The sequence below is a fragment of the Scardinius erythrophthalmus genome (assembly GCF_964197995.2).
Source record: "Scardinius erythrophthalmus genome assembly, chromosome: 21".
NCBI lineage: Eukaryota > Metazoa > Chordata > Actinopteri > Cypriniformes > Leuciscidae > Scardinius > Scardinius erythrophthalmus.
In genome coordinates this window covers 28,998,316-29,013,819 of record NC_138241.1, presented here as the reverse complement: position 1 = coordinate 29,013,819, position 15,504 = coordinate 28,998,316, and the positions used below count along the sequence as shown (strand labels likewise).

The window sequence follows — 15,504 nt, the reverse complement described above, 5'->3', positions numbered from 1 at the left end:
CATCTCACAATACGCTCGAGTCGAGCAACAAACATATTGGGGAAAAAAAACATTTGGGCTACCGCATTCCTTCGCTATCTATTGTACAAAGCACGCTTACACAATTATTATAATAAACAAAGAGCACTGTTAAAGCATGCAGTCTGTTCACTGTGTAGAATATGTTGTTGCAAAACAGATCAAAGAACATGATAGACTGATGCTCACCACAAAACACACAATTGAGAATATCCATGAAAGAAGCATACCTTCTTTTTTATCATACGCGTCCACCATCATTTGGAAGAGATGAACAATATAAGACTATGATGTAAACACTTGTAAGACCAGGCTGGTCTTGGGTGTGAGTGGAAACACACAGACCCTCTTTTTTTATCAGAACAAGTATTTATTTTCATAAAAAATAACCAAAGGATTTTCTATCTTTTTAAGAAATACAGCCTTTTTTAAAAAGTAATCCTTGTGATAAACATCACTGTGATTTTTTTTCTTTTTTGAGGAAGACTGGATTGCCAACAACAACAAAGAATTAATAAAAATACACTATATCCACTTTACCTAATGGGATGCTTAAACATCCGGAAACCTACAGAAGAAGTTGATAAAGATTTAAGCCCTTGCTTTTGCTGTTATATTGTCTGGATAAAGATACCCTAGGTTTTTGGCAAACTAAAAAAAATGAATGAAAGAGATTACACAGCAGCATAAAGAGCAGATCCTGAAAACTAGCAGTGTACACATTAACCTAATAGATGTTACGTTTCAACAAATGAAATATATGTACATAAAAAAAATGTAAGGTCTCGTTTTCAGAGAAACCAGTGCCAAACATTTAATAATAGACCTTATTTCTTAAAAGAGATTAACCTTGTAAAAACAATATACTCAGAATATATATATTATTAACAAGATGTAAACAACTACAAGCGTCACATGTGTCACTGAAAGACTATAACTATTAATTAATGGAAAGATCCTTAAATAATGTGCATATAAATGGAGGGCAACAAAGGTGTGGTGTAAAAGTTTAACATGACCTGAGAATGTTTCAACTATTCTTTCTCAAGACCTCTCCGAATCCAAATACATCCCCTCTCAAATCCCTTTCTCCATTCCCCCTTTGATTTCTAACAGCTCCTTATCTTTCTCTAACAAGTCCTCAAGCTCCTCTAATGCCTCAGTGTTTTCTTCTACAGGTATGTGCTTTCTGTCTTCTTCATGAGGCTCTTCATCTTTAAGAAGCTCCTCCTCTCGGTTCATGAGATCATCGTCATCGTCATCCTCATTCTCTAAGTCTTCGTGACTTTCAAACAGCTTTTCATCAGATATTTCTTCCAACTTTGCATCATCACCTAGCTCCACCAGCTGTTGCTTTGGCTCTTCACTTTTCTCCTCTACATCGCTGATGTCCTCCACACAATTTTCATTGCCTTGTTCCATATTCTCCTCACACTCATCTTCCTTTCTGCTCTCAGCATCTTCGTCTGACTCTGTACTGCTCCACTCCGTGGTCAAGGTTTCTTCTGCACCCACTGAAGTGTCTTGTGCTTTGATGCAGGACTGGCCCTGAGGACTGCTGGGCACCTCATCCTCCGGTGGGGGCTTCCAATAATCATACAGCTTTCCCTGTGAATAACACAAGAGGCCAACTGAAGAGATAATTCACACAAAAATGAAAATGCAGTCATTATTTACTCACCCGCCTCAACTGTCGTGCCAAACCTGCATGACTTACTTTCTTCCATGCAACACGAAAGGAAAAAATTGGTAGAACATTCTGGCTTCTCTTTTTTCCATTCAATTAACAGTATAATAAAAGTAGTGCATATGAAAAAAAAAGCGAGATGCAAGGTTTAGAGACACATTTTTAAAAGCTACTTTTTAACTTGAATGCTAAATTTTTAGGATGCAGTGTCATGGACAGGATACTGTAAAAGACACCATCACAACACTCAAACATATCTGTCTAGCACCTTTGTATAGCAAAACAAACAAAAAGCAAAGCAGTGGAATTAAAAAACATGTTCTTCCAAGTCTTTCAAAGTCATATAATATGATTTTCACTGAATATCTTGACATTAGCTTCAGCATCAACCAGATTCAATTTATAAATAGCTTATAACGGGTTTGCGATCAACTTATTTATTGAACACACAGATTTTCAGCTAATTCTGTTCCTCACACAAAGTCATCATATTATAAGAAAATAGAACAAAAGTCATATGGACCACTTTTATGATCATTTTATGGTGCTTTTGCTAGTTATTTTTTTCAAGCTTGAAGAGCGACCAGGACATTCTTCAAAAAAAAAAAAATCTCCTTTTGTGTTGTAGAAAAAATATAGTAATTAGGTTTAGGAAAAACATAAGGGTGAGTCAATAAGAGGACTTCAATTTTAAGTGAACTATTCTTGGTAATGCATGACCGTTAAAAAACATCACTGGCACAACAAATTCTTCAATATTCAATGTAACTAATTCTTCCAGTCTGACATTTTAGCTGAAGTCTCCTGCTGCTTGAATTATGGAAACACATGTGAGCAAAATGTTGCCTTCACAGGCAGCTAAAAGTAATAACAGCTTTCATCTGCATCAGTTGCCTGTATTCTTTCACATTACCTCTTGAGGTCTTGTTCGTCTGAGAAGCACCTGCCACTTTGTGTATATTCTTGCCACAAAGTCTTTCACCTACAGAAAAAAGAAAAACACGGCCAATAAAAATTTGAATCCCTTTGATATCAGCAAAATGAGGGATTCTCAGAGAACAGAATAAAGCTGCTCTTCACCTTGCTTCTGTACAGCATTTTCTCGCTCTCCCTTATGTCACACTTAATGTGCTTCTCCAGCTGGGAAGAAAGACTCCGCAGATCATTCTGGCAGTGAAAGAGGGCTAAAGTTAGTCCAGTTAAGAAAACAGACAAGACCAAGACTAAGGCACAGTCAGATGAATATTTAAACAATATTGAGAGAATAAATTAGACCCCTGATGCATTAAGCTTTTGCACTTGGATTCAATCTTCAGAAAAAAAAAAAAAACACCATTAGGAATTGTTAAGTTTGAGTCAAAACTCTATATGTGGTGATAATATTGCTGGCTATTACAAGGCTCCTAAATATAAATATTCAACTCTTGACATTCTGTAGTCAAAATTTTTTTTATAATGACATTTGCGTAATGACACTGACAACCACTTCCTACACTTTCAGTTCCATGTCTCCCGTAGCACTCTATCTCATCTTACAAAATCAAACAGTTTCAAATGAAATCAATATACTGCATTATTTAGTAAGCAGTTGTGTAATAAGATCATGGACAGTCAGCCCATTAAGGATGATACAAGATCAAACGAGTTCTGCTCACCCCGTCAGGTTTATTTGACCATCTAACTATATATTGTCTCTCATTTAATAATGTTAGTCCATTTATAAATGAAAATTATAATACATAATTATTCCTTGTCTTCATGTAGTGGAATACAACCTTGATTTTATTTAATAAATTATTATTTATACATTTTTATTTAATAGTCATTATTTTGACTGTATTACTGTTCTTAAACATTAAAAGAACAGGATTTTAATCAATCATGCAACCCATTTATCTCTAATTAGCAACAATTACTTTTGAAATGTTGGTTCCTCTGATTTATTTTTCATCTAGTTAAGCCATTTCAGAGAAAACATGCAAATATTGACATACTGTATTGAATACTGTCAATAGTCTGAAAATGAATAATTGAAACCGATCTTATTCAAGATGTAATGAGAAATGAGAGAGACCTGGAAAGAAAGGCAATAAATACACTCATGCATACTGAACCACAGCCCTCCAAACATCACCATTCTAGTCAGTAAAATCATCCCTCACTTCAATTCAAACAACTCTTTTCTCTTTTGAGAGTAAAATAAGTTATATTCATAATTGGTCCCTGAGGGTGAGAGTGGTACCAGAAGACAGAGTAGGGCTGTGTCCACTGACAGGCTCTTTCTGTGACTGATTCATTAACACTGCTCCTTTATGAGTGCACTGTAAAATAAGGTTGGGGGGGGAAATCTATTCAGAGACGCATCACGATTCTTCTGGATCGATCCACAAAAAATCTGAATCTGATTTCTAAACCCATTATTAATAATTCTGATGGATGGAAAAGTATATTTAGAACCCAACATGAAAGCGGCACAACAGTGAAAATTAAGATGCATAGAGAACTGTTTTGGAATTGGATTTTATCTCCCTGAAATTGAATCAAATTGTGCAGATTGGCTCCCTTACTATAAAATGGTATAAAAACAGGAATTGGACACTTACTCTCTGGGTTGAGGGTAAAAACTCAAAATTGGAGGCTTCATTTGTCAAAGTCAAAAGGCTGTAGCAGAGGTAATATGCCTGTATGAAAGAAGATCATTTATCAGCTTATTAAACTAAGTGGTTCCACTATATCACTCTTGGATATTAAAAAAGTAATGATCCAATAGCTCTCAGCCTTTAGATGACTGTCTGCTCACTTGTTGGTCTAGAGTGGCATCACAATCCTCTGCTCTCCTTGCAGACCTGAGGACTTTCAGCAGGGATGAGGGACGCATTTGAGGTAGGAAAGGTTTCAGCTCAGATAGCTGGAAAAATACATGGTCAGAAACAAAGACGAGTCAATCTCATTACTTCAAAAATGAAAGAGGTTTGACAAAAGCCTGGCCTGCCAAGTGTAGTTGGTAAATGATACATTTGCATAATTCCACCCATCACAAATCATAAAGCATTTATATACCATTTGGGGGTATGGGTTTATAGAGATAAATTGTCTGAACATTGAAAAGCTGCTAATATTCTATGGATTATTCTCACCGTAAACTCTGTGCCTGAGAGTTTGTAAGTGCAGGTGTGATTCAAAAGCTTTGAGATGATAGACACACTTAGGTGCCGTTTTAATTGCCTGTTGATGAAACAGTAGATGAATAATTACAGAAAGCTCTTACAGCAAACGCTGATTCACATAATTATCTCAATGGTCTACATTAAAAAGTCTACAAGTAGAATAAATATTCATTTTGCATTACAGGTTTTCACTCACTTTCCACGAGTGCTATCTGGCAGAAGATAAACGAGTCTCCTGAGGTTGTGATGATCTTCTGACAAATCAGTCAGAATCTGGCAAGCTTTAGATATCTACACATTTAAAAAAAGAGAGAAAGCAAAATGTGAGAAAATTAACTTGACACTTTTAAAAATCTGTCATCATTTTCTGTTTTAACTTGTAATATTCGGAACACAAAATAAGTATGTACAGACTTTTATTCATTATATATTGACTGCATTTCAGGCTCCAAAATGAAAATTGCTTGTAATGGCATGAGGGAGAGTAAATGATGACAAAATGTTTATTTTTGGGATAACTATGGTCAATATCTAACACTCTTTCTGACCTGTACATCCCAGTTTGTGATGTTTTTGAGCAGATTCTGAAGCAGGAGGCTGAAGTTTCCAGTAGGTAGCAGCTGAAAATGAGTCTCCAGTCCAATTCTACACACCACCGCCAGAAGCAACAGCAGCTCCTCGTCAGTGTACGCTCTCGGACACAGCGCAGTACACAGAGAGAGATACTGAACAGATAAAATAAAAATACAGACACAAACAATATTGACAACGACTTATTACATTTAAAGCTATTTTAGCATTAAACAAACCGATGATAAAACATTTCTTCAAATATTCAGCTTGCCTTGAGAATACTCTCTAAATTATGCATTGGTAAAGTGGCACTGTCTTTCAAGTCAGATATCACTCTGTCTTGGCTGGTGTCTTCCGGCTGAAAGGCCTCTCTGCCAAAACAAACAAATGCATTAAAAATGCAGACTTAGCATTTTTATGAAGCTTTTGCTAATCATGACTTATGTCAAATATTTGAAAGACCAATACATAATAGTTCTACAAAAGTTATAATGCTGCAAATACTCACAAAAGGTCTCCCTCATTAAAAGGGGGTTGGAGGGCATCCAGAGGGAAAAGACTGATGAACGACGCCCCCATGTTCAGGAAAACTATAGTGATGTCCCATATAGAGGGTTCCCACACTTTGAAATTTTGGTTGTGGTGTTCAACTACAACACAACAGTCAATTTTACTACTTTAGAACTACTACAGGTACAGCACAGTTGGCCATTATGAGGTATTTTGAGCGTACCGATGTGTTGAGCAGCGGACAGAGCGATGATTTGCAGGGACTGCAGGATCATTGAGGATATGACGGGGTTTGGATGAACTGACATCATCTAAAAAAAATAAAAATAAAATAAAATATTGTTATTAGCTGTACATAAATTTCTGGCAGATAATTGCCTGTTGTTAATAATTATGAAAATTATATGATAACACTTTAGTTTAGGGTCCAATTCTCACTTTTATCTAGTTGCTTATTAGCATGCATGTTACAAGGATATTGGCTGTTTATTAGTACTTATAAAGCACATATTAATGCCTTATTCTGCATGATCATATTCTATATCCCTTAATCCACCCAATACCAAAAGTTAGTTAATTAATAGTGAGAATTGGACTAATCTAATCTACCTAATCCTAATCTAAAGTGTGACCAATTAGATAGAATTAATTTAATTGATTTTGTATCGTTTGTAAGATACGAGTTGAATCTACAAATTTGTATGCATGTTGGAGTGCTACAAGCATAAGCTCTCAGGAAAGTAACCTGACTGTAATGTATACGTTTTGACAGGTTTAAACGTAAATGTCCTAAGGTTATGCAGGTTTCCCATGAGAGAATAGAAGCAGGCATTAAACAAGGCACATTTTATAACTCAAGTCAGATGTATATCATGGGAACAACGTGCCCTACAACTGCAATAAATTCATATAACAATACAAAATGAAAGCTGAAAATAAATATATTACCTACAGCTTATAAAAAAATCTGATCAACAGATCAAAAACAGATCAAAAACATTATGCATGAGACAAAACATACAGTGTCCCCAAAAAGTACAAAATATAAAGTAGCATTTTTAAGTGTAGTTTAAGGTTTTTTTGGGCCACTATACATACTTCCAGATGTTACTGACTAAGCATACAGTGTTTTGTAAGACAGAAAATATGAGGAAAGAGGATGATTTTACCTGGAAAAGCCAGCATGTAACCTCAGGCTGACAAGGGAAAGAAAAATAGGCTTTCCTCAACAAGCCAGCACTGATCAGAGACAGCACATGTTCAGTACGGGCCCTATAGAAAAATAATCAAAACATTCATATAGCAAGCAGAACTTAAGCCCCTCTTTCATTTTATTCCCTTTTCACACAAATATTAATAATAACAAATACTCATTCTTTGAGAAGTGAACACACCGACAAACTGATATTGAGTTTATGGTGTCTGATTAGTAACAATGGCAAATTACAGATTTCAACAGAAGGAATAAATCAATTTGTTAATTTTTAACACCTCTTAAAAGGTATCATACAAGCAAGAGAAAACTGGATATGACTTGTGTTCGGGTACAGCGTAACATTTTTGCCAGTCTTACTGAAGGAGGATTTGTTGTGATCTGTTGTGCGGAGTCACGCTAATCTTCCTCAGGTCCAGCGTCTGGTGGTTGAAGAGTCGACCAAATTTAGCAGGTATGAATACTTCCTCTCCTGGGTGGATGTCCCTGATGGCACATGAGGCGACCGAGTACTTTTGCAAAAATTCCCTAAAAATTAAACAAAAAATTATTCACAGATTAATGATAAATATCCAAGAAGCTGACATAACACTAAGCAGCATACATATTCAAACTATATTCATGCACACATCCATACATACATACATCCATACACACACACATATATATATATATATATAATATAGTAGGGCTGTCACTTTTGTGAAAAAATCATGTTCGATTTTTGAGACATAAGTGTTCATTGAATCGATTGTAAAATCGATTTTCCATGTCTAAAGACGTTTCCATTTTAAACGCCAAATATGGGGAAATCCACAGACAACTACAGGCATTAGGACGAACGTAAAGAGGGCGCTTGAAACGCGCACAAGTCAGCAAATTTTCCTGATGATTTATTGGCGTGAAGTTTCGTGCACAATGACAAACAGGAGTGCAACGTTCTCGAAAAACAGCAGAGTAGACTGCCATAGCATAAATGAAAAACATTACTGCAGTCTTCAACATGGCTGTGTTTATTTATATATATATATATATATATATATATATATATATATATATATATATATATATATATGTATGTATGTATGTATGTGTGTGTGTGTAAAACAGCATAAAAAAAAGATTAAATGTTAAAAGCCTTTTTTTGTGGTATTGAGTCATTAACACTGGATTTGAAAAACAAATGGTGTGAATGAAGCCAGCCAGCCATTAACAAAATACCTTTGCTCAAGTGAGATGTCTTTCTCTTTATTTTCACTGTTCTCATCCTCATATAAATTCAGCAGATCCTCTTCACATGACTCAAGTAACTGTCTCTCCAACTCTTTTGACCTGTGTATAAAAAAAAAAAAAAGTGAGTCAAGTAATTAGACATTTATTAGGGTGAGACTATAGGCTAAATGCAGCGTGCTTCATCTTGACAAATTCTGTCATGGCATAATCACAGGTCTGTGAGACTGACAGTATGAATGAACATTTTACACACCCAAAAGTGTTACAATCAGCCAGAATGCCTGACATCAATACAGCAAGAGTTCTTGGAAAAATAAGTGAATTAGGACTATACATTTACATTTTCAGAAGAAAACAAATGCTGTGACTGGTGTATTGGGTAGTTTTCAGCACATTACTGGTGTTTCTAGGATTGGTTCTAATATTGCCTGGGCAGCTGCTTAAATTGTTCAAAGTCAAAAGAACCCACCTAAGTCTCCATGATAGTATGGTCCCTAGAAAAAATGTGAGTATCTCCTATAATGTAAACTAATGAGATTTTTTTGTGGTCTTATTGTCTACCAGGCAAAAATCATAAGTTAGATGACTGCATTGTTGATTTGAGGTATAATTCATGTCCGTAGTCCAGAGTTATGCCAGTTTAATACTTAGACTTATGAGTTTAAAAGTCCCTAATTCTAAATACTAGCAATGTAAAGACATGTAAAGATAGTTCGGTCAAAAATGAAAATGCTGTCATCATTTACTCACCCTCATGTCGTTCCAACAAATGAGACTTAATTCATCTTCAGAACACAAATTAAAATATTTTTAACGAAACCTGAGATTTTAGTCCCTCCATTAAAAATCAGCTCCACAAAAACTGACACTTCAAAAAGTTTATAGAGTTTGTACAAGAAATCCACATGTTGCTTAAACCAACACACATACATGTAGAGCACCTTAAATTTGGTAAACATGCTTACTTGATAAGGTTTGTTCTTGTGTATCATGGAAGTAGGTTTGAGCTTCAGTTTACCATATTTGATGTGCTCCATGTAAGGCCCTGTATACACCTGGTATTAAGAAGCGTTTTTGTCAATCGGATCACAAGTGGGCGATGCTAAATACATGTGTAAACGGGGTCTAAAACATTTTGAGCTTGTCCACTTTCAACCACTTAGAGATAGTATTTGTCCAGATTGCTTTCGTAGTTTAAACCCTCATGTGGTCAAATGCGTTCGAACATCCACAAAAGACCGCCTACTGACCTAATGCGTAAACATTATGGGAAGCGCGCCAGCCAGACAGTATTTAAACTTTGTCAGCAGAAGATCCAAATTTTGTTTGAAGATGAAAAACGTACCAAGCACAACGTTCTCTCACCATTCCTATTTTCTAACACACACTCACTGCACTAGGTGTGAAGAAACTAAATCTGCTGTTCTTCCGGGTGTTTTTCTGCCGCGTTTATCTGTAAATTATGAAAGCTTATTTTGTCGATAAGATCGAAAGATCTGAAAAGGCACATACATTTACCCACCCATAGACCCTCCCCTCAAAGAAATCAGGATGAAAGTGGTTGAACGTGGACAAAAGAGATGGATTAAAACACTAGGTGTAAACAGGTATGTGTCTCCCTCATCTACTTGTGATCCGATCAACCAAAACAAATCTTATACCAGGTGTAAACAGGACCTAAGTGTGCTGATCAATATTTATGTGTGAATAAAGGTCTAAATTAAATCTGTTCATCATATAAAGTGACCGTGTCTCTTCTGAAGATTTTTATTAAACTGCTCGATTCATATGGATTTCTTTTATGATGTCTTTATGAACTTTTGTCTTTATATTTGGTGGAATGGACTTTCAATAGAGAGATATAAGGTTTTGACTAGAAATATCTTTATCTGTGTTTTAAAGATGAAAGAAAGTCTTTGGGTTTGGAACGACATGAAAGCGAGTAAATTACACATTTCACATTTTTAGGTGAACTATCCTTTTAATAGCTATGCTTGCCTTAGTAAACACCACTGGCATCAACATTGATAGTTTGACCTCTCAATCATTGAAATTCAAAGCACTACAGCAGTCCAAGGGCTGCCAAGCACAAAATAAGACACACTGGGAATTAAGGTGGGGGAAAAACAAAAAACAAATCAGGTTTTCAAACCAACCTCTGATATTGTTCCTTCTCTTGCAGCATCTGCTCCAGTGTATTTACATAACTAACGGCTTTGGTTTTCACTGCCTCAGGCTAATACAGATGGAGGGAGAAAAAAGAAAATTTGTGGGTTTTTTTAGAAGATCAGCCATGTCAAAGATTGATTAATGGCACATGAGGTCATTATGTGTTTTTCTGAATATTCTTAGACTTACAGCTGCTTTATGGACCGGTGTGTTGGGCTCTGAGAAAGCATCTTTTTCGGGAGTTACCGGCACACGGACACTCCAATCCAGGATGTCCCGCAGGGATGGCAGCCGCTCATCTTCATGACTACTGCTACTGCTGCTCAGGCTGATAGCATAGCGTTCTCTTAACTCATCGCCCGAGTCGTCTCCCAGCTCAATATCTAAGGGATCTTTCCACTGGGGGCAGCACTTCTGTTCTCTTGATCCTTCTACTTTCACCGACGCAGCTGGGCCAGGCATGATAGCCTTGGGGCTGCGTGACTGCTCCACTTTCAACTGTGTTCTTTCATCCGGTTCTATCTTACATGAACTGGCTTGCTCCGCAAAGCTGGGTGATCTTAGATCAGTCTGATGGGGGGATGAGCGAATCTGAACACCCTCCTCATGGCTGGATGAGGGGCTTGTGTGTGTGGGGACAGTACAAATTTCTCTCTCACCATTTGTTTTTTTGTTATGAGCTTTAGGCAATGATACGCAATAGTCTGGAGTAAAGAGGGTCTCGATGTTATCAAACGTTGTGTTTGTCTTCGGAGAGACTTTGCGCAAATGTGGTTGGCTGGCTGGTGTTTTGTGATTTTTAGGCATAACATCTTTAGGCTCAGCAGTTGTGGGTGATTTGGTGAGTTGAAATGAGTGAAGTTTGTCACTTCCCGTGTTTGAGTCCTTACATGGTTTAAAAAGCTGCTTGGGGATGGAGGATGAAGGTCTTGGTTTGTTGTTGGTGTTTGATGCGGAAGGCAGCTTTGTAGGAGACTGTTTCTCATTTATAGTTATCACTGAGTCATTGCTGGACTTCACAAAAGCACGTCTGACAAACTTTAAAGGTGAGGTTATATTGGAAGAGCTGGGGGTGGGTTGGAAATCAACACATGGCCGTTTAAATTCCTTCTCACTGTCTGTACTATCCTCTCTTTTTCTCTTTGCAGTTAAGGACAGCCTGCCCTCTGTTGGCAAAATGGGGTAATTGACATAGGAAGTGAACCAGTTTAGTTTGAAAAGTTATCAAATAAACAGCTGGTCAGTAGCAGTAATATAACAAAGGGTAATAATCCTTACCTGGACTAGTCTTCTGTTGAGAGGTGCTTGATTCCTGTAACACAACCAAACAAGGGAAAACAGTATCAGTATAGTTTTATATAATGCCATTTCAGCATCTGTGGCTATCTTCATGAACTGTACCTTCTGTAAGGACATGTTGCTACAATGGGAGGTTTTGTGGTCTCTTTTCTCCAATCTATCTTTTTTCTGATCAGGATGGTGAACGGAGGTTTTGGGTCTCTGCTGGAATGAGCAGGAATTATGGCTCTCAGGATTACGCCTGTGGTGAGATGGCTGAGGAAGAGTATGTCTCCGATCCTTCACAGCTGACTGAAACAAACTTCCTCCAATCTGAACAAAAAACATCAGAGCATTAATGGTCATGATGATCCAGTAAGCAGACAAGCTATAACAATTATGACTTCAATAACCAAATCCATTTTTTTAGACAAATTCATTTCCAGTACATTGGCCTTTCCAGTCAATTGTTGATGACTAGAAAAGACATTTTAAAATAAAAAGAATCATTCTGATTTATGACGGATGCACGAATGAATCATTCAGATTGATTTGAGAACCATCTTAAAAGAACAATTTGCTCACAAATTGGACAAGCTATATTCTACATAAGGGCAAGATAAATAGCCAATGAAATATTTTAGATCTGATCATAAATACAATAAAAATTCACTGCAAAAAAAATTGCCATGACTTTTAAGATTTATTCATTTCCATCACTTTTACATCTTGGAAAACCCTATTTTAAAAAATCCATATTTCCACGTTTTACATGAGCGTGAGAGCCCTGAATTCCCCCTCAAATATATTTCAAGAGTATTCAATAATGCATTGAACCATGAACATGCAAATGTGTTGTTAATTATTGAAATATTAACTTACATTCTACAGATGTACTTCAATTGTTTATTTATTAATTTATTTTTTTATTAATTATTTGATTTTCCAGGATGTAAAAGTGATGGAAATTAATAAAAGTCAAGGCGAATTTTTTTGCAGTGATTTGTTTTACTTATTATTATGATTTATGCTCATCTCTAAAATATTTCATTAGCTATAGCCTGCGATTGTGTAGAATAAAACCTTTCAAATTTGTCAATGGATACAATTAAGTCAAAAGTGTTCAGCTGACAAATCTTTGGGAATCCCTGCAAAAAACATTGTTAGAAATATAGATAACTTAAAAATGCATTAAGAAGAAATGAATAGTTGCATTTACCCTCAAGTTTTCATTCAGCTCTTTACTGAGAGCAAAAGAAAGTTCTCTTTCTCTGTTCCTTCGCAGATTGTCCTTTTTAACCGTGGGATTAAGAGAGCCATTCTTACTGTTGCCATGGTTTGGTTGTAGTTTTTTCAGAACAACTGTGCAATTCATTATACCATCCTGTTCTGTTCGCTTGTTGGAGGCTTTGAGTGCAGCTGAAGTGGATTTGTCCCTCTGCTCCAGCTCAGGGTTTTTGGTGGGTGGGATGCATTTAGGCAGTGAGCTCAGGAGTTTTGGAGTCTTCTCAGAAGGTTCAAGAAATGGACTACCTGACACAGGATGAGACGTGGCATCTAAACTGTTGCATCGTGGTATACCAAGTGGAATAATTTCTTTTACTATATAAAAAAAAAAAAACACTGTCAGAAATTCAGACAAAAAAAATGCAAAAACAACCCCTTCATATTAACGTGGAAGATGAATCACCTCACAAACCTGTATTAAATATCAGAGCCTTAAGATTGTTAGCTGGCACAAATCAGACAGGCAAATATTAAAGAGCATTAACATCATGACAGTTGGCTGGAATACACTACACAACTTTTTCTACAAATTTATGTCCTGATTTTGCAGTCTGGAGTCGGCGATAGATGCAGAAAGTCCAAGTCTGTGCAGATTTTGGGTAGTCAGAGTTGAAAAATTGCAGAAAATCATGAAGTGTAAGATGGGCACAGAATAAAATTTTAAGCTTATTCAGAATAAGATTCCATCCAGTCGAAGGATATCAAAAATGTTTGATATTTTGAGCCGATTAAAGAACATATTTTGTTTTCATTTGTCACGCGTTTCTGTGCAAATGTGTTGCGTTCAGAACAACGTGAATGTCTGACAGTGTGCGATTGCCCTTTGTTCAGTGTATGATGCCCAGTTTTTCTATTACAAAGTCTGAAAGTGTATGATGCCTGGTGCATGTAGTATGTCATATAACCGTTCGTAAATGTGGATTTCTGGGGTGGCTATGCGAGACTAGGTTTAGAGAGACTGTATCCTTGACTGACCATTTCAGACACTGTGAGATAAGAGGTGATGCTGCGATGTATATCATGAGAAAACTGACTTTGGATGCATGTTAATCTATTGTAGGAGAAATCAGTTCCAATAATCATGTAATGTATTCCAGGGTTATGTCAACATAGTGGACAAAATCTGCAAGCCAATCCATTCAACATTACCATTGTAGCCAGCCACCACAGCAGTAAGCCCACAAGCAGACCAACAACGCAGATCAACAGCGGCCCAATACACCAAGCATCCCTGTACAATATATACCACACTCGTGATCTACATCTCACCCATAGAGGTAATGTGCTTCTTGAGGAAACTTGACATTTTACACTGATGAAAAACAGACAGGTGTCTTTAAAAGTCTTCTGAGTGATCTGTACAAAGTAAGAAGCATCAAGTGTTAAAACAAGTGAACTTACATGCGTGCATGCAAAAACTATCATTTGTTTAGACAACCAAATCATGTTTTGTGAAGTCTGTGCCATTACACCACACAGTGCATAGTACAGCATCTCTGCAGTAATATATGAAAGAGATTACATTTAACAGACCTGTGCTACATGCTTCCAGTTTTCTATCAGGTGGGCGTGTGTCTGCAAACAGAAAGGCAAATGAGGAAACTTTAGCCGCTGGTACTGGGGGGAAAAAAGGACATATTTTCAGCGCATCACTCTCATTTGTGTTGACTTTCTATATTTGTACTTTGAAACGTGAATGGGCGGGAACAGAACAGCTAATATGCTAGTCAAATCTTGAGAAACGAAAGTACTGGCAACAGTTCGGCGTCAAGTCTTCGACCTAGTTTGTTTTAACCGAAGTGTTTGATGTTTTATGAAAAATTATAAACAAACAATTTCTCAAAAATGCAACCGTTAACTGTTAGTTGGAAGACGCTACTTACCATTATACGAAGCGTGACACACAGGCAAACGAAAATAATTGTCTGATAAAACATTAACTTTATAAAAGAGCGTCTAGTTGATCAATTCTAACAAATTGGTATGTATACAATATACATTTTGTAAGTACACTAGTAAACCACACCGTACTAGCTGTCAAACACCGAGAGTGACGCTGACCGTACACGGCAGTTCAGTTCTGAAAAATAATAAAATGTATGTAAAACCTTACAAAACAAATTGTATGCGATGCGTACCAGCCCTTGTGGAAGTCTATTTGATACACTCCATAACCATGATGAAAGGTCTGTTGTGTTTGTCGAGAGCCGCCATCTGTAGGTAGGAGGAGCGATGGATGATGTAGTTCACGGAAACGACCACTAGAGGGCGCTAAGATCGAGCGCCAAAAAAAAAAAAAAAAAAAAAAAAATCAGTACAGCAGACAGTAAAGCTACCTTTATTTTAGCAGCAAAAATATATTTTACATT

The 15,504-nt window shown here is 36.7% G+C and overlaps 1 protein-coding gene across 9 annotated transcripts; it reads right to left on the bottom strand.

Moving 5' to 3' along the window:
• Positions 1–115: 115 nt before the first annotated feature.
• Positions 116–15,398, bottom strand: slf2 (SMC5-SMC6 complex localization factor 2). 9 transcript variants are annotated; one of them, XM_081351224.1, is made up of 22 exons: positions 15,274–15,398; positions 14,669–14,710; positions 14,405–14,491; positions 13,068–13,381; positions 11,972–12,181; positions 11,849–11,882; positions 10,760–11,736; positions 10,558–10,637; positions 8,390–8,500; positions 7,529–7,696; positions 7,125–7,227; positions 6,179–6,266; positions 5,954–6,095; positions 5,717–5,816; positions 5,421–5,597; positions 5,069–5,163; positions 4,843–4,930; positions 4,506–4,613; positions 4,309–4,386; positions 2,786–2,872; positions 2,619–2,687; positions 116–1,626 (listed from the first exon to the last, which is right to left on the bottom strand). In XM_081351224.1, exons 3-22 carry the CDS (start codon positions 14,439–14,441, stop codon positions 1,096–1,098), a joined length of 3,597 nt encoding a protein of 1,198 aa, XP_081207350.1. In that variant the 5' UTR covers positions 14,442–14,491; positions 14,669–14,710; positions 15,274–15,398; the 3' UTR covers positions 116–1,095. The 9 variants fall into 9 exon arrangements, with proteins under 9 accessions (XP_081207350.1, XP_081207348.1, XP_081207355.1 ...); XM_081351222.1 differs by having other exon boundaries at positions 13,068–13,450; positions 15,274–15,359; XM_081351229.1 differs by having other exon boundaries at positions 13,068–13,377; positions 15,274–15,359.
• Positions 15,399–15,504: the final 106 nt, after the last annotated feature.

Excerpts from the sequence above, each read along its gene's own strand:
- slf2 (XM_081351222.1), bottom strand. The coding sequence starts at position 14,441 with ATGTCAAGTTTCCTCAAGAAGCACATTACCTCTATGG. Across the intron at positions 11,737-11,848 it reads TCAACAGAAGACTAGTCCAG|AGGGCAGGCTGTCCTTAACT; the intron begins GTAAGGATTATT and ends TTTTGCCAACAG. Across the intron at positions 10,638-10,759 it reads CACCGGTCCATAAAGCAGCT|CCTGAGGCAGTGAAAACCAA; the intron begins GTAAGTCTAAGA and ends CATCTGTATTAG.